Below are 23,742 nucleotides of genomic sequence, written 5' to 3' on the forward strand. Positions count from 1 at the left end.
CTGAGCTCTCTACAGTGGCATAGGAAGTCTCAGCAAAGGCAGGAGCATGGGGAAGGCTGCTGGCACAAGTGGCCTACCCTGCTGTCTCGAGCCCTTCAACCCACAGAGGTCCCAATAGGCACTTGATTAAGGCCAGACCCTACCAGCAGTTTCCACATTGGTGTCTCTTTATGATATTGTTCACTTCCAATTGATCTGGTTCTCCCAGCAGCCTTAGAACTCGCTTAACTCAAGATTTCTTTTAAATAGAGTAGGTTTTAACTCTTTAAGGGGAAAAAAAAAAAAGCCTGGGGTTGGGGCGCAGATGTTTCCATCCTAATTTCATCACCAGATGGACAAATCTCAGAAGAAAATTTTTAAAGCAACATTTGCAAAGCCCCAGTTTAGGATCTGTATAATCACAATATTTAATGAATACAAATCCAAGAGAAGAAATCAGACAGTTCTTAAAACTTAGGATCTGTCCCGTGGAGCAAGCACACTCTATCCCAAATAAGACATTTCAGATTTGAACTTTTATGATAAAACCAAGTGGTTTGCAAAAGGAATAAGTCTTTAGTTTTACTATTTGTATCTCCAGTTTATAACATAGCTAGCTGTGAACCAAGCACATTACATTTTTCTTGGTTTGATAAATTCATTGCGTCTGAATTATTCATTGACAAAAAAAAGTTATTAATTTTTCTTCCAAAGGTCAAACACTTTGTTAAGGGATGGGGATATGGGAGTTCCATTTCAGTGCAACAAAGCAACAAGAAAATTAATCAGAGCCTTACAAGAGCACGTGTGGCATCCTTCCCTGTGCGTTCCCCTGCCCTTCTTCATAGCTGTGGCAGACACTGCAGCAGCCAGTGAAGCGCAGACCAGCAGGAGAGGCAAGTTCAGATGCTTTTCAAGTGTCAACTTTTCTCTTGAGCTACAGGCCCGGCTTTATCACTAAGTCTCTGCAGTTTAAAACAAAAATTAGAGGCATTAGTTCAACCAATTTTTCCCAAGACACTCTGAGACCGTACCTAATTCAATGTATTTCTTCTGAAGTTTGCTACTATTCAGCATAATGAACATCAATCTTTAAGAAGGACTTCAAACTTCAAAAACAGTATACTGGGCATATGTAAAGGCACAAGGGTGGTATGCCCATCCTTGGATACGATTCCCAGAGGAAGAGATGCAGTTACAACTTTTCCAGATCCACCTTTCCACAGGAGAAGTCACAGTATTAACCTCACAGATGTGTATGTCCTCTGAGCTTTGACCTCTCTTGCCTCTTGCCTATAGTTAAGTGGGGCTCCGCCTATCATGTTAGGAACTGAAATCACACATGACACTGTAATCCATGGACCCTAGTACGTGACAGGACTCCTTAACTTCCCCGAGTCCAGCTTTCCTGTTAGGACTGTTGTGTTTGTTTTGAGAGTGGGTCTCAGCCAGGTGTGGTAGCACCTGTCTTAATCCCAGCACTTGGAATCAGAAGCAGGTGGGAATCAGAAGCAGGTGGATCCCAATAAGTTCAAGGCCAGCCTGGTCTACATAGTGAGTTCCAGGGCTGCATAAAGACCCTGTCTTGGAGACTCCAAGAGAGGTGGGAGAAGGACTGAGACACACAGACATAGATGAAGTCTCTCTATCTGATTTGGGGTGCAAACTAATGGTCCTCCAGCTTCGGCCGCCCAAGCAGCTGCGCTGATACGCACGTGCCAGCATCCCACCAGGCTAATTATTCTCGGATTACTTATTGTGGTTCTTCCATTAAAAACTAATCTATTTTTAATATGGGAAATGTCCATGAGCAAAAGCATGGGAAATTGTATCAAGTGTCCATATACACACAGAATCATTGATGGGAAAGGGCACAGGGTTCCTGGTCACAGTGGTCACGGTCAGAAGGCAGGCACGGCAAGAGGACAAACAAAGCTCTTAACAGTCAGCGAAGATCTTGAACCAGTATTCATTACTAAATTAAAACTAGTGTTTTGAAGGTTAAAACTAAAACCACAAGGGAAAAGTCTTAATGTAGCTGGACACAGTAACATCAGGACTCATATTTGCAGGTCAAATACCTCCCCGACTGCTTTCCTGCCCTGGCACTGGACCCCGCACCCTCCATTGCGCACCTTCCTACAACATGCAGGCTACTCATGCATCCACGCCACACTTCACCGTACCCTGCAAGGGTGAGATGCTGTGACTTACAAATTATAAAGTCAACACATTTTAATTTTTATATGCTATTAAAATTGTTATTGCAATTAAGCTTTTAAAGATTTAGGTGTATGTGTGCACCCACCTGTGGGCTGATGCATATGTGTGGCAGGTGCCATGGGATTCCTGGAGCTGTAATTACAAGTGGCTGAGAAAGGGGTGCTGGAAACTGAACTCAGGTCTAACTTATGCACTGAACCATCTCTCCTGCACAGCAACATCATTTCTCAAGGAATCAATCTGGTAGAATGGAATCTTGGCCTAATTTTGTATATTTCCTATATCAAAAATGTAATTCCATTTTTAAACAAAATAATCAAATACATAAAATTAAATGGAGAAAAGTTCTGTAACTAGCCAAATTCAAGTTTCTTCTTTAAAGAGGGGACAAGAGAAAGAAAGAAGTCTGTTTTGAACGGGCTGTTTCACCTATCTTGCTAACTGAAACATTTTGGAAAATGCTATATTATCAATGGCCTTCAAACCTTATATGCAAATTTGAATTGGTATACTTAAGGGACATGCAAATTAAACTGGCTTAGACCCTATGTTTACAATATCCAGCTGCTAAAACAACTGGTTTTAAGAAGGAAACTATCAGAGGAATAGTGTGTAAAAAGACTTAAAGACCATCCACCCTGTGAACCCTGCCTCTCAAGTGCAGCATACTTACTGTGACTTTCTGGCTGGTGCTGTCCCCATGGATGGTGAGGAAGGGGTTGGTGGTGGCCGTGTGAAGTGGGGGCGCCTGAGTGCCTGCAAGGAGGTTGTTGATGGGGATCTGTGTGGGCCCTGGGAGCTGCAGCTGCTGGAGCTCGGGCGGGTGGTGCTGCTGCTGCATCAGCTGGTACAGGAAGGCCTGATGCTGTTCCTTCAGTAAAAATTAAGACAGAAGATAAGCTTCAGCCAAAGGATGCACCAGTCAGCAAAGCCTGCCTTCTCTCTCTCTTTCTCCTACACTATTGTTTGTTTAAAAGTAAAGCACAGTCACACTACTGAGAGAACAAGAGCTGTGTGTGATGGCACAGGCCTTTAATTTCAGCACTGGGCAAGCAGAGCAGGTGTACGGCTATCAGTTTCAAAGTCTATATAGTGCCACACCAGCCAGGGCTACATGGTGAGGTCTGTTTAAAAACAGAATAAGGAGCCACATCTAGAGAAGCAAGTGCACTAGGTAATAACCCAGCACCACCTGAGAAATGCCCAGTTTTTATTTAGTGATCGACTGATTGAATGAATGATTGATTTGCATTTTTCAGGACAGGGTTTCTCTGAGTAGCCCTTTGCTGTCCTGGAACTCGCCCTGTAGACCAGACTGGCCTACAACCTCCCAAGTGCTGGGATTAAAAGCGTGATCCACCACCGCCAGCTGAATTGCCCATTTTTAAAACACAGCAAGCAAATACAGAAGTGTATTCACATGAGGCTAACCATAATGAACACAGAGAACAGGAAACAGCAACAGCCAGGGTGCGGTGCTTCTTGATTTTGGTTAACACTCAAGCAGGTCATCTGAAAAGAGACTCTCCATTGAGAAAATGCCTCCATAAGACAGGCCTACAGGCAAGTCTGTTGGGCACGTGGTCCTGGGACATGTAAGAAAGCAGACTGGACAAGTCATGAGGAGCAAGCGAGTGTAAGCAGAGTTTCTCCGTGGCTTCTGCGTCAGTTCCTGTCTAAAGTCTCTGCTGTGGTTTCCCTAGATGACAGGCAAAATAAACCCATTCCTCTTTAAGTTGCTTTAGCCAGTGTTTTGTCATAGTAACAGGAACAAACTAATACAGGCTGAGTCACATTACAATTAGCTACTTTAGAGTTCATCACATGGGCCAAACCCTGCCCATAATTCTTTTCAAACATTTCTGAAAGTTGCCATCCATTCCTAACAGAGGTATTTTCTTGCTGTAGTTCTGAATTCTTCCTTTCAGCAAGCATAGAGTCCATTCAAGACCTATTTCCTGGGTGCTGACTACTGGCACTATATTACTGCTTGGGATATAGGGCAGATGGCAGTCCCTGCCTAGGGAATGTGAAACAATGTTACAGTGTGCTTGTTGATAAGAGGACGCTGAGTCAGTCAGAGTGCAGCCAGGGCAGCTCTGAGAAGAACTGCCGCCACATGTATTTCTAGGGCCCCAATGAGAGCTTGTATAGCAAGATCCTAAACCCAAGAGCCCAGTGAGGATGGCAGGCAGGAGGGATGGGAAGGACACAGGGCTTCTACCTGGACTCTTAGAGGAAGATGTCAAGTCAGCAGAGCTTTTGAGTGAAGGAGGGGAGTAGGGAGAACACATGGTATGAACTCTTTATGGAGAGTACCTGCTTCTATGTACTGAATGCTGGGATTAAAAGGTTGTGTCACACCACAACAAGTTAAATAACAAGGGATTTCTTGAAGTCCCTGTAGTATTTAAAAAAAAAAAAAAAAAAAAAGACTGTACAATTTTGACTTAAGCAACTGTAGGGCTGGAGTTGGGGAAACTGGGCAGGCAAGCAGGCTTGTTGTGTAAGACATATGGTAGCACAGTCTAGGACATGTTTAAAGTGCCCTTCAGGGTGTGCAGGGGGTCTAGAAAGAAAGCAGGTGGATCCAGAGGTCTAATCTGAAGCCATAGACATCCATGCACAGACCAAGCTGAAACATCTGAGAGTCAAGGAAACTGCTGAACTCGATTCATACCTAAGAAGGTTAAAAGAAAACAGGAAGGCCCAAATTGGGGGTAGAATGTTCAATTGTCAAATGTGACTGCCAGGTCAGGAAGTGTAGGAGGATTACCAGTGAACTTCCAAGTCCATTACCATCTATGTGAGACAAATAGTGATGGTGATGGTGGGCAGCAAAAAGAAGGTAAATTTTCCATGTGTGGTGGCGCACGCCTGTAATCCCAGCACTCAGAGAGGCAGGGGCAGGTGCATCTTCTTGAGCTCAAGGCCAGCCTGGTCTACAAAGCAAGTCCATGACAGGTAAAGCTATACAGAGAAACCCTGTGTCGGGAGTGTGTAAGTTTTCAGTTTTTGAATTCACCTCCTGATCCTCTTGCCTTTGCTTCCCCAGTGCTAGAATTACAGGCGTGTGCTACTCTATCCCATACCCTGAAGTGTTAGACACATACTTCATGTACATTTTTATTTTAGAACATGTAAGTTAAAGGTAGATTTACTGACAAGTGCCTGAGATCCAGTACTTGAGGGGGCCGAGGTTGGAGGACTACAGGGCTACGCATCAATATCCCGTTGCCAATAACAGGCACAATGTCTGTATTTAACATGTATATTCTCCCACATAATTTTAAATCACTGTTAAAATACAAATAACATAAAATAGTTGTACAGTGTTGTTTATGGAATTGTAGCAACAGAAAGAAAGAAAAGAAACAAAGAAAGAAGTCTATACAGGTCCAGTATAGATACACATTTTTTAATATTTCTGATTTGCTAATAAAGAAACTGACAGATGGGTCTGAAACTTAGCTGTATGTGACAGTGGAATTACTATTTCTCAGGAAAACTATTTTCCTTCGGTTCCGCTACATCTCTGTAAAACCCAACTCTTCAGATTTCCTCTTTGTCTTGTTTTTATCAAAAGTCTTGTTTTCATCAAAATATGCTAAAATTCTACAGTTTCTTCCCAGAAATAGCACTATATTACGATATCACTGTCTGGTTAGTGACTCCTGTTTGTCCTACTGGGCCCATCTTCTCCCTCCTAACACAAACTGTTTCCATACAACAACTAATCTTTCTAAATCCTTAATCCTTATCATGTCATTCAGTTCAATATTCCTCAATGAATTCTTTTAAGAAAGAAAGTTATACCATCAACAAAGCAAGGTCAGCACAACTGATCTATTAGAGACAGGAGACAGAACAACGGTTCAAATGTCATCTCCCAAGGAGCTTGGATCAGCCCATCTAAAGCAAGCTGGTGGCAGTGTCATGGTGGGATGCTAGTCCAGCAAGCCTATCACGTGTGAGGCCTCAGGTTCTATTCCCAACACCACAAAAGTAGTAAAATGTCCCTCCCCTCACTTCAACTCTTGAGCCATGTAATGGCCGCCCAAATCCTACTTCACTGTCCTTGGGATTGACTATGATGGAATGTGCACTCACTCTCTACCTCTCCCCTCAGAACGAACTGCCAAGAAACTACAGCTTGTATTCCCATCCCTAGAGCCCAGTCAGCACAATTCATGTTTTAACATTTGTAAACCAATTGACCAATGTAACCGTACAGGTATGCCAAAGGGTACACACTCACAAGGCAGGTACCTAAACCATCATCAGTGTCTACTATAGTCTACAACACCAGACCCTGACAAAAATAAAACACAGTCAAACAAAGAACTTACGGGTGTGAGCTGCTGGGAGTTTAACAGCTGCTGGAACTGCTGCTGCTGAATAAGCATCTGTCTCTGCTGGTCGGAAAGCAATCCTAGTCCCGAGGCGCTGAAAAACAGTGCAACCCTGACCTCCTGTGCCCTTCTCAGGGCGTGATGTCAAAGGCAACCTCTTCACTGGGTAGTTAACAATTTTGGTTTTTTAACTACTATAAAATTTGATTATGTACAAATCATTCTTCCTCCCTATACACGCAAACTAAACTGTCAAGTAAACAGGAACTCACTGTCAAGAAGTTAATTTAAACAGGTACAAACTTAAGAAACACAAATTTGTGTGTTTGTAAGAAAGTGCATGTAGTAATCATCTGTCCTTCACTTCATCAAAATCTGTGATAGAGAATTATCAAAATTGGGCTTTTAAATCTTGAAGAGCCAGTGTCATGTGACTGCCACAATAGTATCTTTTCAAAATTTAGGATACATGTATGTAATAAAAAGTAAGAAAAAAAAATAACATTTTTAACACAGATAGCCAAGATCAGGACTAACATTTTCAACATAGAATATATTAAAATAATGATACTGAAATAGATTTTTAATTGAATCATATCAATTTAAAAAGTAAACATATTAGCCAGGTGGCGGTGGTAAACGCCTTTAATCCCAGCACTTGGGAGGCAGAGGCAAGCAGATATGTGAGTTCAAACCAGCCTGGTCTACAGAGTGATTTCCAAAACAGCCTAAGCTACACAGAGAAACCCTGTCCCAGAAAACCAAACCAAAAGAATAACACAAACACCATGCTATAAGTAGTAAGCACTTACTTAATTTTTCCTATAGAACTTCTATACTGATAACATGTTGCATGAAAAATGAAACAAGATGGTGATGATGGTGGTGACGGTGATGATAATAATCATACTGAAATAAGTCTCTTACCTGTTAGTCAGTGCAGTGGCCGGCATTGGATGTGCTGCATTAGGTGGTACACTGGTGTGGGTAAGGGGAGCAGGGTTCTGGGATATTGTGACAGGGGTCTGAATAACACCATTTAAAGCTCCTACAATGCCGTTAATTGCCAGTTGGTTACCTGGCAAAGCTCCAATTATTCCACCCACTGCAGACACAGCAGGAATGGTGGACGTTACAGTCTGCATTCCACTAGCTAGCGCCCCTACTGTCACACCATTGACCTGCTGAACCCCACTAACTCCTGAGCCTGGCTGAGCTGGACTCTGCCCAGCAGGAGGGGGGGTAGAAAGAGCAGAAGAGCTGCTGGTGCTTTGTCCACTGGAAGTTAAGTCCTAATGTAAGAGAGAATAGAAACCTAAGTCGGAAAGAGCACAGCAAAACTGCTTAATATAAATTAAAATCACTGAATGTAACATTGTGTAATGTTCCTAAGGAAAACGCAAATGAACACAACCACAAAAAATAATTACCTGATTTAATACAGGAAGAGAATTGTCAGGTAAAAAGCTATTTCCTATATGTGGGCTCTTACTGCTGTTCAGTGCATCAGAAGGAGCTAGAAATAGTAAAAGATAAAAAACACATCCCCAGTTAGGTTAATTTATTGTGTGTAAGATTAAAGACTATTTTAAAGTATATGCTGAATCCCATAGTCCTCATATTCCTAACACCAATTGGGGCGGAGGGGAGGTAGGAGGGGAGAAGGCATGGCGCCTGTATTGAATACTGTAGCTTTAAATCAATAAGATCATTACATTTAAATAAATTTTACAACAACCCATCATTTGATTCCAAGGTCTTCATATAGCTGATAACCAGTTACTTATTATGTAGATGGCATTAAGAGTCCATCCTAAACTATTTTTGTACTCACCGGTTTGTGCGGAAAATGTGTGTATTTGATGAGATGGACTGGGGTTTGTCGTTATGGCTGGGAAAGGCACTGAAAGCTGTGCATTTAGTAACTGAAGACGTTCTTTTTTGGCAGTCAAGTTTTTAATTTGTTCTTCTAATCTTCGATTTTCAACTTGAAGTTGGTGTAATGACTTCAGCATTCCTAAAACTGACAAATATTTGTGTGATTTTTTTTTTTAAGACAACTCCACTCTCTAAGCATTTTATGGTCATAGTGTCAATTGGTTCAGACATAAAAATGTAAAAATGTTGTCGACTGATACTAAATGACTGAGGTTTGGTCCTGGGTTGGAGTATAGTTACAAACGTCATGCTATACTAAGCATATATACACAAACGAAGGCTGTGCCTTCATGTGCCATAAGAGACCTTTGCTGCATACATCCCAAATAAACAAAACTCCACCCCCAATCAGGTTCAAGCAGTTTTTATCCTCAGAAAAAAATGATGGCATTTTTATTTTCCCCAAAATAAAACTTTTATTTAAAAAAAGCAACTTAATTAAAATTTCAAAGTACTTTACATGGTTTTTTTTTTTTAAATAAAAGGCAAAATTGCCAAGAGTTACAATAGGAAAATCCACACCAATATCCTTTACTTAGGAACATGTTTTGTTGTATAGTCTAAGCATGCAGGAGCTAGGGATGCAGGCCATGGGAAAGCGAGCGTGCACTTGGCATGCACAGGGGCCTAGGTAGAATCTCCAGAACTCAAAATGATAACCGCAGCAGTAGCATCAACTAAACATGCCACCAACACCTGGCAGAAAGCCTGCCACGCCAGCTGCTCAACCTGTCTCTCCACAGGCTCCCCAGCAGGGAGCACTGTATCTGTACCCCTGCCTCTTCTGTCTTTGGGAGAAAGGCCTCATCATCTATTAACAAGCTTTCAGCCCTGACTGATATTGTGTTAATTCCTCCAAGGCTTAGACTTCCAACTGCCAATCAAGAGCATTGCTGTTAGGGCTCGGTGATAGACAGTTTAAAAACTCAGGTGTTTAAAAAAAAGCTGTATTTGCTTAACATGACCTCAAGGCATTCCAAAGACCCTCTAGCATTGTAAGACTAAACTTTTATCCCCTTAATTAAAGTCCCCAGATGAGTCACAACAGCACAGTTAGTCTGTCCTCTATCATGTTTAAAGGGTTTTCCCCCACACCAGCGTCTTCACAACCAACAATTTAGGGCACCATCCATAAAAATATCAAATCAAGGCACTTGGCTCACTAGCAATTTTTTAAGCCTTATTTCCATAAAATAAAGCAGTCAGAGTTTTCATACCAAAATGATAGAAACCACCTGCTATTTACCCCACTGTTCCAACTCTGCTTTTTTGGTGTTTTTCCACTGTGGGATTAATACTTAAAACTAGACGTATTAAATGAATATACAACATATACCATATAATTTCATACGTATGGTTAAATATAATTAATATAAAATATATTATAAAATTTACTAATTAATTTTCCTTTTGTGGGCAACAGGGTCTGACCAAGTAGCCCTGGCTGTCCTAGAATTCTCTATGTAGACCAGGCTAGCCTCAAACTCAAGAGACTTCCCTGCCTCTGCCTCCTGAGATCTGAGATCAAAGGAGTCTACCACCTGCTTCTACTTCTTTTTTTTTTTTTTTTTTTTTTTTTTTTTTTTTTTTTTTTGGTTTTTCGAGACAGGGTTTCTCTGTGTAGCCTTGGTCATCCTGGACTCACTTTGTAGACCAGGCTGGCCTCGAACTCACAGCGATCCGCCTGCCTCTGCCTCCCGAGTGCTGGGATTAAAGGCGTGCGCCACCACGCCCGGCTATCCTGCTTCTACTTCTTAAGTGCCAGAATTAAAGACAGGTATCACCATTTCTAGTCCTTCAAATTGTAAGCAGATACCTAGCCATACTTAAAAGATGATGTCTGGGCATGAGAAGATTTTTTTCAAACACTAAGCCAAGAAGAGATAACCTGTATTTTCACAAGTCGACAAGAACAATGTATAGCATGATAGAAAAACAGCAGCAATATTGCATTTCAACCAGTAAACAGCGAACAAAAAGCCCTTAGGGCAATTTTTTCAATTTTTCATGTCATTTTTCTTCATTAACAACCGTAGGATACAGGTACAGCTTTACTCCCAATTTCTCAAATAAGAAACTACAGAACTTTAAAAAACAAACAAAACAAACACAATTTGCCCAGGATATTGATAATGACAAAGTCAAGTTCAGAGTTAACACCATCGAGTCAGCTCTGCCAGACCACAGCATACACCTTCTGTAATTATACAAGGTACATGCCATAATGTCATCAATTTGGGTAAACAGTTTCTTCTGCATCTATTAATCTATGTGTTGTTCCACCCAACTATCCATTTTTTTTACTTACTTACTTACTTATTTGCTTGCTTGGCTGGTTTGAATTTTTGGGACAGGGTTTTTCTCTGTGTAGCCCTGGCTGTCCTGGAACTTGCTCTGTAAACTAGGCTGGCCCCAAACTCAAAGAGATCTACCTGCCTATCTCTGCCTCCTGAGTGCTGGGATTAAAAGCGTGCACTGCCACCACCCGCCTCCAACTGCCCATTTTTAAACACAAGAAAATGAATACTTACTGTCACTAGGAGTACCCTGCTCTAATAAAAACTGCTGTCCTTCACTCCACTGCCTCTCCAAAAGTTGTTCAATACTTGCTGCTACTGGAGGCAGATTTTCCAAACTACTATTGCTTGGTTGATCATAGCGAATCTGTAAGTTGCTCACAGGGGATCTGTCAAAAACATTAATTCTCAAGTTAAAAAGAAGGGAATGCTTGTAAGCAGCCATACCCATCAGTTTCTAGCATCATGCTTTCCTGTACAAATTTTCTGGCACCAAGTGGCCTGTGGCAGAACTAACAGGTCTCATAAAACTATAATTGAGTTATTATCATTCTTCCCCCCTAAATTATAAAATAGCTGAACCTAATTAATTAGTAGAAAACAAACGGCCAACATTCTCTGAAGCAGGCTGCAAACAAGCAGTATGGCTTTCTTTATAACATACAGGGAGACAGACATTAGAACTTCAAAACAGAAAGGAACGGGGTGGGGGCGGGCTTGGAGAGATGGCTTAGGGATTGAGAACACTTGCTGGCCAGGTTTAGTGCCCTGAACCCACATGGTGGCTGACAACCATCTGTAACTCTAATTCCTGGGTTTCTGATGGGCTCTTCTGGCACCAGGTCTTTATAATATATACATACATACGTGCAGGCAAAGTACATATATGCACTACAATAAGATTCTACCATTGTGTCTTAATACATATGCTAAAAGTGCAACACTATAAGTGTAACACTATGGAAGACAACAGAATTCACAAACAACAAAATCCTCAAGTCCAGTAAGAGACTGAATTGAAAATAAAACCCTGTCTTAGTTCTAAGAAAAATCATTCAATCCAAAGCAATGTTTACTTATGTAGAATGTAAACTATACGAGCAGTTTTTTAATATCTAAGATTGGCTCTTCAAACCGATCTTAATTCTTCTAAAACAGATGAAAAGGAACAAGTGATGTTCTCATGTCCAGTTTTGGCTTTACATTAGTAAATGCAGCCATTTTTGGTCTCTGGTCTCCATCCTACCTTAACGCATCAGTAAAGAGCATGCAGTGACCTTAAGTATTTTGCACAATGATCTCACAGGCTTCATCTCCAAATAAGGAAAGGGGATCTTGGGATTTGGAGAATGCTTGCTTATTCAGCTAACAAAGGCTTCTGTGATGGGCTCACAGATGCACAAGCTTGAAAATAACAGTCTTCTAGCAATGCACCAGTGCTCTTGGCGTGGCTATGAGCTTCTTATATAGCAATTTTTTTCTTTTTCTTTTTAATGTATTTAATTTTTTTATTTTATGTGCATTGGTGTTTTGCCTGCATGTATGTCTGTGTGAGCATGTCGGATTCCCTGAAAGAGTAAGCTGCCATGTAAATGCTGGGAATTGAACATGGGTCCTTTGGAAGAACAGTCAGTGAGTGCTCTTAACCACTGAGCCATCTCTCCAGCCCAACAATTTCCTAAAGAGTTCAAGCAGATAGACGGTGTTCTGCATGCAAACATCATGAGTTAGCCACTGCTTTCCAAATACATTAGGCCAGGGTTAGCTGGGCCATTCCACTTCAGGCTGATTTTAAAAGAGTAACATAATGTTTAAATGAAGACAAAAAAATAATTCAGTACCATTCATTGTACTGTTAAAAAAATAAAATAAAATTTTACTAAGCAAAAAGTGCACTAAGGGATTCTGAATACATTTTAGGTAACTTGTGTGATGAAAGGAGGCAAGAAAATTCTTCCTCTACTAAACATTTGCAAAATTCCATTAACTGTCCCATTTGAAAAATATAAACAGGATAGAAATACAATATACAATCACAGAGCAATGGTATATAACTCTCTCCTTCTGTAGTTTCAATTCCTGGCTTCCAAATGAGAAGTATCTTCTCGTAAGGAAAAACAACATTACTTTTATATAATTATATTGCAGGAATTATATGGGTGAAAGGTATACTTTGACAGACCCTTCGGAAATGGATAAAGTTACTGAACTAGCGTCTACAATGGCAAAGAATGTGCACACTGGGAAGTGGTGTGCACTCCATTAATTCCAACACTAGGAGGCAGAAGAAGGAGAAATCTCGAGTTTGAGGCCAGCCTGGTCCACAGAATGGGTTCCAGAACAGCCAGGGCTACAAAGAAGACCTGCCTCAAAACAAACAAATAAAACCAAACAAAGGTGCTCCTTAACAAACACCATCAACACAAATGCTCCTTCTGTCAGAATATTAAAAGTTTTCTTTCTGTTGTCACCCCCCAACTTACTGTGAGGTAAAGTTTATAAACTGGAGAGCACAGAGAAAATCAACTAAAGCAGAGTAAAGATGATTAAAAATGGAATAACAGACAGGTGTCACTAAATCCCATGCCCTTCTATACACTGACAGCTACTCCACAGCACCCTTCTATCAGTTCCCTAATCCCACCCTAGTGGGCGGTCCTGGCATGTCCTGTAAGGCCTAAGAAAATGTAAGAGAACAACACACAGCACACTGGGTAGACTCTGCAGCAAACAACCTGAAAGGAACTAGAGAGGTTTTAGAAGCTTCACTTAGGAGTAGCAACTAGAGACTTAGGCAAAGCTGAACCCCAACTGGGACAGTCTTAGTTTCTATCTTAAGGCATTAGTATTTTATGAGCAAAAATAATCACGAAGTCAATGTAGTAATCATAACAGAAGCTAAATATACAAATGGTAAATAGTTCAAACTGATTAGAAACACATGAAAATGTTTTCCTTTTAGCTTAAAATTTTAACAATGTGTTTAAAATTAACATTTCATTTCAATTAATTTAGAATCATTTTTCTTGACTGTCCAGACAGGCTTCTTATCTACAGAATGCTTTTATAGCCTCAACAAATATACACTTTCCTGCTCAAGATAACAATGTTTCCAAATGTCAAAGTGTCTCTCTCTTGCCTATGCTTGGCAGTATAACAAGCTTACCTTGGCGAGAGGCTTCCTCTAGGTGAACTTCCTCGACCCACCAGGCTTCGGGTGTTATCCCCAAGATCTTGTTCTGCAGTGTAAACATTGCAGAGCTGGTATCATGACTGTCTTACTAAACAAGGGGATTTAAGCTCTTGCTCTGAGTTCTCCTAAAATACACAACAAGCCTGTACCAGGATCTTCCCAGTGTGACAGCGAAGACCTGGCATGGTGCTAGTTGAGAGCTGTTGAACTGTAGCATGTAAGATGTCGTCTGTGTACATTTTTTGTGGGTGTAGAAGCCCATGGATTATGTTCTGTTCTTTCATTCCTTTCAATTTTACAGCACAGATGTGTGGTTTGAATTTGTAGTGCCCTCCCCTCGGCTACTTTTAATTTCTACAGTTAAAGTAATGAATCACAGCTGTAGAAGGCTAATCTGTGTGCTTCTCACAGCAAATCCTTATGCTTTGTATTTTGTTTAACACCTTGTATCCAACATAAGTCACAACATACATTTCTATAGCACCCCTACGTACCAAAACCAAAACTGTGAAGACTCTTCACATCAATAAAATATATATATAACATTTCCAAATTGACAAAAACAAGTAAAAAATCTAGATATCTGCATTAAAATGAAAAATGTTAACCTTGATAAATATACCCCTGGTTATAATAAAGAGATTTTCATGTCTTAAGTAACTTGCATTCCGCCTGCAGAGCCCTTTACAGTCTGTCTGACCACTTCCTGGGTTACACGCCCCTTACTCTTAAGGCAGGTAGGCACTGACCCTTGGAGGGTGAAGACATAACAAGTGGCCCCTTTTCTTGATCAACTGCTAAAGCCACTCTCCTCCTGCAAACAGGCATGCCTACTTGGACATTCTTAGGGATGGTAGGAGATAAATGTGAACGCACAAGTAATCACAGCAGTACAGGACGCAAATGCAACAAATGTCAACTGGTTATTTTAAAAAAAAAAAAAAAATCACAGGATTACTAAACACTGTAGAAATTCTCTAACAGGATTGTTTCTAACCAAGTTTGTGTAATTCAATTTCATGAACTATTCAAATAAAGGTCTGGGCTATCCATAGCAAAGCTGAATGCTATGTGACTTTCATCCCATAGAACTGAAAACTGAACACATCTCTCACAAAAGGCACTGTTGTCTGTTGATGGCTCAGCTAAAATATTTACATTTCAGAGTTTTGTTGTGTTTTTTAAATCACTGTTTTGCAGTATAACACTTGCAATTGTGAGCCTTTTTGGTTTTCAAAAATGAGGCAAAATAAAAACACAATCCTCTATTAACCACATCCCTAGGTGGTTTTCTTTCATTTCTTTCTTTCTTTCTCTCTCAGAAAATGACCTAATACAGAGAAAGTTTATACTAGGGAGGGGCTTTACCTGTTTGGTTGCTTTCAGACTGAGCTATGAGAACTGCCATGGATGGATTTGAATTTAATCTACTGCCATACATGTGGGCTGGTGCCTGACTAAGAGAAGATCCAGAAAGGGTATTTGCCTGAATGAAAAGAAGCACAAAATTAGTATGTCAGACTGGAAATGCCTTCATGCTTTTCCGCCTACAGTCTTAGCAGTATCTCACCTTCTGCAAAGTAAATGCTTTGTTTTAACATCTAATATGTCAAATTTTGATAACTACAGTATTTTTAAGAAGTGGCTCACTCCATGAATGTAGTCTACACTAAACGTAGTAGTGTGGTAAGCATGTGGACTTAGAATTAATTCTTTAATCTTATTAAACCAATTAAAAAATAAGGCAGGTAGGCAACAGATGTTTTGACAAATGCCTCTCTCCTACATCACAAGCTGGCTGAGAAAGTCAAAGGTTCAGCTTCTACTTCTAGTATTTTAACTGCTCAAAGCCACATTTGTCATTAGAAAAACCTGGACACTGTTTTGTTACTTCTGATTTTGGGAGACGTAGAAGCCTGCTGCTTGTGCTCTTTTGTTTTTATTTTAAAAGAAAGCAAACAGGCCTCACAAGCATGTTTTCTGTACAATGCAAAGCTCAACCAATCACAGCATTGCCCTGACCCCATATAAGGCACTGTCTTTTTGGCAGGAAGCCAGTCCTACTAACTGAAGAGCTCCTCCGCAGTTTGCAATTCATTCATGTTGCTAACCACAGCTCTGAAGGCCTCTTACTGGGACCTGTGCCAAACAAGCAAAAATGAACTCTTAAACAGATGAAGTTACGGAGGCTGGCCGAAGTGTGGCATAATACAATGCAATAAAATGCCTTGTTTGATGTGTCTGCACTCCCACTTCCCAAGAATATCATAACCTTAAATTAAGATGTGCCATTTTGGAAACAAGTCTCTTGCACACAAAATAGTATAACTAACAAAATGCATTTACTACCCTGAAATAATTTCCAGAATTAACAATCACAAAATGTAAAATAAACTTATTCCTCTTTTTCATGACTAAAATCAAAGCATAGTTAGTTTAGAACAAACTTCTTGTAAATAATTCTAAAAACTTCAGTATTTCTAACATAAAGAGGACAGAGCTCAAGGACTGGTGGTGTCAGTTATGACAAGCACATGTCTAGAGACACTGTTTCTGGCCGACTCCTTTCTCAAGCCACAGTAACATTGTGGCACTGGCCCGTTTGTTAGGCGGGCATGAAGACTGACTTTATAACCCACGGCAGTGGTTTCCATGGTATACAGTCTTGTCTTTGCTTTACATTATTCCAAGGTACTTCTTAGTTCATGTTTAATGAACAACTTCTGTATTTTTTATCTTCTCAAGGATATACACAGAATATCAGTAAGTTTATATACTATAAAATCCCACTTAATAATTGAGCAGACAAGTAACAAGTCTTAGACACTAATGCAAGTTCTTTTCATGGAACTCATTTACTCCTGAGACACAGTTTTTTAAAAGGTCAACTAAGCGTAGAGAAAATTAATTACAAGAAGAAAATGGTTTTTGAGGTTTACTGACAGGAAGAGAGGAGAGAGACTGCACATAGCAGGGACTTCTGCATGAGGAGGACTGGGGGGTGGGACCTTAATGCCCACTCAGCAAGAGGCAGCCCGCAGGCTCTCTTTTTCCTCTGCTGTCATCTCTGTTCTATAATTTACTAGCAGGAACACCTTTGCAGTTCTGAACTTAAACAAGAAATCCAACCCTGTTGTTTTTGTTTTGTTTCTCCTTGGCCATCCCAGAACTCACTATGTAGACCAGGCTGGCTGCTTCTGCCTCCTCGGTGAAGGGATTAAAGGCATGTACCACCACCAGGGGAGATCCAGTTCTTTCTGGAGGTGATTTTTGAAAGGAAGGGCTCCTGCTGCCAAGAATTTCATATTTATTCTTGATAGCTTAAAACTTAAGAAGGTGACACTTTGTTATCTCCCTCAGCAATTAAGCATCGAAGCAGAAAGCAGTACAGTACAATCATGAGTCCAACTAAGGATGATGATCAAAATGAATAAATAAAACTGTCTTTTGCTTATTCTAAACTAGGAAAATATTTTTTAAAAAAAATTTTTTTTTTTACTTATTTAGAAAGCTGAGGCAAAAGACTACAAGTTTGAGGCTACATAGAAAGATCTTGTATCAAAAAGGAAAATATATTTTCAAAAGAGAAGCTATAGTTACTAGTTTTGCTGAGTAGGAAGGTACTTTCGTTCTGTATACTAATATCGATCTCTGCTAAGACACACTTCATTTTAAGATAAAGAACACGAGGAGGAGCAACAGCCTGGGTGACAAATAGAAGACTGCTCTGTTATCCCTCCAAAATCATCACTGTTGTCACCAAGACTCAGGAGGACTGGAAAGACGACCATGGAAAAGGGCACTGACAGCTTTTGTGAAAAGAACTCATGAACAAGCAATACAGAGGCTACTGACATACATACACTTCTCTAAAACATGTTTCCAACATGGATTTTAAGAAAGCATACTGCAAAGCAAATTACCAACATATCACAAGGCGAGCGGGGGTGAGGGAGACATGTATGGGACAGGGAGCTATTTTATATCATTAGAGGACTTCATTTTATTCTGCCCAGGTAAGGAAAATGACCGTTGAAGACAGGCATTGCTAGACCTGTTCACATGAGAGGAAGCTGTGTGAACAGGACATTCATAATATACATGTGAAAACTGTACTGCTCTATGAATCTGAATGTAAGAAATCCTAACAATCTAGGGAAAAGCTCAGCGTGAATGATAATTATTTTCTTTACAATTGGGCCCAAGACCAACAAACTAAAACTAAATTGAAGTAAATCTAAATTACCTTTAAACGAATGGCTAAGCTTAAAACAAAACTATTTTAACCACTTAATAGATACCAACTAGCTATTAAAAAATAAAACCCACAAGCATCTACCTTAGGCAGTGTTCAAATGCAAGAGAAATAAATAAAACTCAGTTTTTCCTGAACAGACTAGTCCATCATTTTAAACTTTCTCTGGTTTAATCTACCTATTAATAGTTTATCTTTTCTATTTTAAGGTCCAGTTTAAAACCACAGACTTGTTTGTAACAAGCTCTTCCTGCAAAGTGTTAACTAAACAACTCCTAGGTACTTACTTGGCATTCTGTAAAGTAATTAGTTACATAGGAGGGAAAGGACAGGCCTTAGACCAACCCAAGAGGGGCAACAACTTGGTGCCAAGCCTGCCGGGACCCCCTGAATTCATCCCTGAGGACGCACATGGAGGAAACAGAGAACCAGCTCCCACAACTTGTCCTTTAACCTCCATGTCTGTGCTGAAGTGTGTGCACAGGAACACATAGTGGACACACACACAAAGGGTAATAAAAAGAAAAAAAAATGGAAAGAGCTATATCTAAATAAATTATCTGAATCTAAGACTCAAAATTGTAACGAACAAGGAAAATTAGATCTAAAAAGAAGATAGGGATGGGAGCCTAGAGTCCCAGCACTTAGAAGGTGGATACAGGTATACCAGTTCAGTCACCGCTGGCAGAAAAGCAAATACTTTAAGACTCTGTCTCATAAAAAGAAAGAGAAAAATTGGGGTTATGACAGTAATGAATACATCATTTAGAGTTAGGCCTGAGACTTTATAGTTCTATCATACAGGACAGGTTAGGACAAACATTGTTTTTAAGCCTACAATTAGTCTGTTAACCAACATTGTAGACAAATTTTCAAACAAGCTCTAAAATGTAGTAGTAACCATTTCTGCACCATTCTAGCACTGGCACATAACTAAAATGTATTCTTCCAGCTAGGAATTGGTGGTAATACGCCTTTATTCCGAGCACTGAGGAGGCAGAAATGAGTGGATCTCTAAGTTTGAGACCAACCTCAAGCTCTAGAGAGCGAGTTCCAGGATAGCCAGAGCTACACAGAGAAACCCTCTCTCGAAAAACAAACAAAATGTATTCTTCCCAAATTTCATCAAGATCATTTACTTTGTTGGATCTAGGGGAGATGGATCAGTGGTTAAAAACACTAGCTGCTCTTCCAGAAGATCCTGGTTCAATTCCCAACACCCACATGGCAGCTAGCTCACAACTATCTGTAACTCCAGACCCAGGGAATCCAACACCTTTTTCTGGCAGGCACCAGGCAGTACATAGTATAGACATGCATTCAGGTAAAACACGTGAAAATAAAAACTGAAAAAAATAAAAAAGAAAGTACTTTTAAAAGTTCCCAATTCATATATACTTTTATTTGTTTTGTGGAATGGCAATGAAACACAAAACTTCACATAAGCTAGGCAAGTATTCTACCACTAAGCTACATCTCCAGGACCCTATTTCACATATACTTTTAAGGAAAAACATTTTTTTCAATCATCACTATATCTGCTACTAGCTAAGCTGTAGGCAAGCCATTTGACTTCTCTATCCTCAAAATTCATTTTCATTTATAAAATGGGAATGATGGTATAATGCTTCTCTATTCAGAATACTGTAAGAACGTAGTTAATATGCATGACGGTCTCATTAAAAAACACCTGGAATAGGCTATAAGTATCATATACTTTAGCTTGTTTATTTTTAAAATTATTTTTATGTGAGCCAGCAAGATGGCTCAGCGTGTAAAGAAGCCTGCGGCCAAGAGTGATCATCTAACTTTAACCCCTGAAATCTGCAAGGTGGGAGGAAACAAGCTCCCGCACGCTGTCTGCCGACCTATATACGTGCGCTATCCTCCTGCACACCAACACACTTACACACAATAAACATACAAACTTTTAAGAACATATTATTTGTTCTTATTGGTTTCTACTTTTCCATAAATTTGGATAAAGATGATTTATCAATTATATACTGATAGTAATTTGGGTAAATTTGCAAGAATAAAAGCAATTTCCAAAGAACCATTAGATGGCACAAATGCTTAGCTGTAAATAATATTTCACGTGCAGACTTTATTACAATACAGCAATACAACACAGCCCAGTGGTCACACTGTAATCTCCACACTGGCCAGGGAGAGGTAGTACCGAAACATTCCAGACCACCCTGGGCTACAGAGTTCTAAGATAGTCAGGACTATCTCAATAGAGGATAGAGGACTGTCTCAAAAAGAACAAAACATAACATCAAAAAGATAGAAAACCACAAATACTATGAGAAAAATAAAATTTTTATAATATATACATACTAAAATTGTTATATTAAAATTATGTGTGTATTTATATATAAATTATGAACACATAACCAGAAAGGTTTTTTGAAAGCAATCTGAATGAACATTAGACAGATTCTCCACCATGATCCAAACTTACACTCTGCGCACACTCACTTCTCAGTCAGGCACCATGAGTGAGGCTTTAATACCCAGGTGGAAAGAGAGATGAAACCAAGTGGGAACAACGCTGCGGTCCCCATGAGTAGGCAGACTGCTGAGGCTGTCAAGTTCAATTGCATCATTCCCCACCACTCCATGGCCCAAACTGCTCCCTAATTGTAAGGACCTTAATGTATTAAAAACCACTGTTCAGGCTAATGCTGAAATGTTCCACAATTGGGTCTCCAATAGTAGCAGTGTGATTAAAAGGCAGTTAAACCGTTACTTGAACACTCTCCATGGGAGAGAAGGATTGGACAAATAACCAATTATAAATAGGGTTCTTAGTTGGTTAATATCTAATTGATGTTATCAGTTATCTTTTAGGGAGAAAATGGTGGAATTTGAAAGGCAACATGAAAAGTTAATGGTACTCCTAAAATAACTAATTTCTATCTTTTATTTGTGATCCAATTAGAAAGAGCACATCATTATCACATATATTTTTATTGGTAAAAAGAACGATTACTCTAAAAACAAGTACAACATATCAAATAAGCTGAAGTTTAACACTTAATTAAGTTAAGCTGGTAGTTTTTTACAACTTTTTCTTTCTCCACACAATTAAACACAGTCCTTTCTGGATTAAAAGCCCAAATCAAACTAATCCTGTCTCTTTAATTTCTACTAGCCTGTCATGATTCTTCCCTGGGTGATAATTTCTAAGGCATGAAAACTCAAGTCTGTTGATCTTACACTGAGGGCCAAAGAGAGGAGGAATGACTGAGCCCTGCACTCCTCCTCCAGCTCCAGCCCAGACACTAACAGTTCTGAGTCACTAAGTTACGCAGGGAAGAACTGCTCAGCCAGGGTTTACATTCTTCTTCTCTGTGCACACGGTAAGGGATCTATCTGCCTGCTAAGGAGGGAGGGAGATAGGGAGACATACTGTTTCCTTTTGGTGGTGCTACTGAGTGAACCCTAGTCCTTGCACATGTTAGTTCTTAAAACTGTGACAGCTAGAATCACATTTTAAATACTGATAATTTCCACTAGATAGTGGAACTTATCATTGATTTGTTTTAAATTGTTTGTAATTAAGATGCTAAAATATTAAGTAACTACCTAAATACAATGGATTGTATGTTTTGAAGTCAACTCAGTCTTACATAAGGTTAGGCTAAAATGAATGATGCCACAGGGGGAGGGGAGAAGATGTTCAGTGACCAATTTCAGAGTTCTCTCAATTCCAAAATATTTTTGTATCTCTTCCCTTAGAGACTACTTATAACATTTCACAATCAACACCACTATTATTGTCTCAGGCAGCTAAACTGAAGCACGTCTGCACCCAGTTTTAACTGAGAGGTCAATGTGCCTCAGTTGCCTGGAGACTGATGGTTGCTACAGCAGCACAAGATAAACCAGACTAAGCAGCTTCAGCTGCAAGGCAGAGCACATTTACTACAAGACAGAGACACAGATGGAACGGTTTCCGCATGCAGCATATGAACCTAAACACACACACACAGAGAGGAACTTTTTCTTTCTTGCTATACATTTCCTTCATTACCACTTCCCCCATGCACCTAATGCCAGTCTAAAACCCAATAACGTAATACATGAGAAGAAATGAGGTTATACTTAACTCAGCTTGGAATTAGCGAGAATAATTAAAACGTGCTTTTATAAAAACAAAAAAAGAAGTGCACATTGAAAGCCATTCTTTCATTTATCCTTTCACCCTCTCTAACCAAGCCCTATTATTTCAATCTCTGTACTTTCCTATAAAATAACCTAAAGAAAACAATTCTAAAGTCATTGAACTACTCTTATTCACCAAATAGTTAACTTTCATGTCCAAAACTACTCATCTCAATGACTTTCTGTATTGAACTGTGGTTTATTCTAGTATTTGGTTTACTTAGAATGATGACTACACAATGCCACCTGTAAACATATGCATTACAACAATCTAATGTTACATTCTGATAATATAGCCTACAGAAAGTACCAAGAAAATGCATATATAGTTTAAAGTTATATATAGTAGAAACAGCTGTGGAGAATCAAATCTAGGGCCTCACATAGGCTAGGCAATGGCTCTACCCACACAGCAATTTACAAATATCTGCAAGGCAAACTAGTGGATTTAAAATTACATTACAACGAGTTTTCTTGAGTTGTAAGAGATCTATTGCTTGAGCTTTGAAAATTGCAAACAAGATGATTATCGAATTAAGTAGCTAGGTGGATCAAATGTATAAAACCTTGAAACTTGACCAATAGACAGAGAACAATCAATTTGAGGGCAGGACTGTTGCATTAAAGTATTAAGAGGAAGGGCTGCACAAGATGGCTCAGTGGGTAATGGCACTTTCCTGCCTATGACACAAGCCTACCCACTTAAGTCTGATCTTCAAAACAACTGGAAGGTAGAAGAAGAATGCTACCTCTCCACAAGTTTTCTCTGACCTAACCAACATGCACACTGGCTTGTGCCCACATCTCCACTTCCATCTCTCTCTCTCTCTCTCTCTCTCTCTCTCTCTCTCTCTCACACACACACACACACACACACACACACATACACACACACAATATATATGTATATATAGTTATTGTCTTATTAATAAAATATAAGATTGTGTTTTTTCTTATTTGCCTCTTCTTTAGACAGCATTCCTATTTCCAGGCCCCGTGGGCTACCCATCTAAGGCAGAAAGACTACTAGTGCAATGCCTACTTGGCGCAAAGAATGAGTTCAAAGAACCCTGGGCAACTCAGCTGAGACCCCCACCTTAAAATAAAATGCTTTTTAAAGAACAAGGGCTGGTTAAGATACAACTCAGTGGTAGAGTGCTGGCTGGAGCACTGGATTTAAGGAATGAAAAACAATCCTACAGATGAGGCTGCACATCAAACTACAGATCTGAATGTGATAGAAAGGAGAGACAAGTGGTAAAACATATTTATGAAAACTTAACTCCCAGGACAAAAACAAAGCAAAACTTGTAGTGTATGAAAGGATCTATT

The 23,742-nt window shown here is 39.7% G+C and overlaps 1 protein-coding gene across 1 annotated transcript in view; it reads right to left on the bottom strand.

The window, feature by feature from the left end:
• Positions 1 to 284: 284 nt before the first annotated feature.
• Mllt10 (MLLT10 histone lysine methyltransferase DOT1L cofactor) overlaps positions 285 to 23,742 on the bottom strand; it is a 149,795-nt gene continuing 126,337 nt past the window's right edge. Inside the window, exons 15-23 of the mRNA XM_051151275.1 lie at positions 15,351 to 15,468; positions 13,956 to 14,028; positions 11,024 to 11,178; positions 8,389 to 8,577; positions 7,985 to 8,070; positions 7,482 to 7,846; positions 6,552 to 6,648; positions 2,876 to 3,073; positions 285 to 944 (exon numbers count right to left, since the gene is read on the bottom strand). Of these exons, the coding sequence (XP_051007232.1) occupies positions 900 to 944; positions 2,876 to 3,073; positions 6,552 to 6,648; positions 7,482 to 7,846; positions 7,985 to 8,070; positions 8,389 to 8,577; positions 11,024 to 11,178; positions 13,956 to 14,028; positions 15,351 to 15,468 (1,326 nt within the window). The 3' untranslated portion in view covers positions 285 to 899. The remainder of the gene's footprint in view (positions 945 to 2,875; positions 3,074 to 6,551; positions 6,649 to 7,481; positions 7,847 to 7,984; positions 8,071 to 8,388; positions 8,578 to 11,023; positions 11,179 to 13,955; positions 14,029 to 15,350; positions 15,469 to 23,742) is intronic.

The sequence above is a fragment of the Acomys russatus genome, chromosome 9 (assembly GCF_903995435.1).
Source record: "Acomys russatus chromosome 9, mAcoRus1.1, whole genome shotgun sequence".
NCBI classification, from domain to species: Eukaryota; Metazoa; Chordata; class Mammalia; order Rodentia; family Muridae; genus Acomys; species Acomys russatus.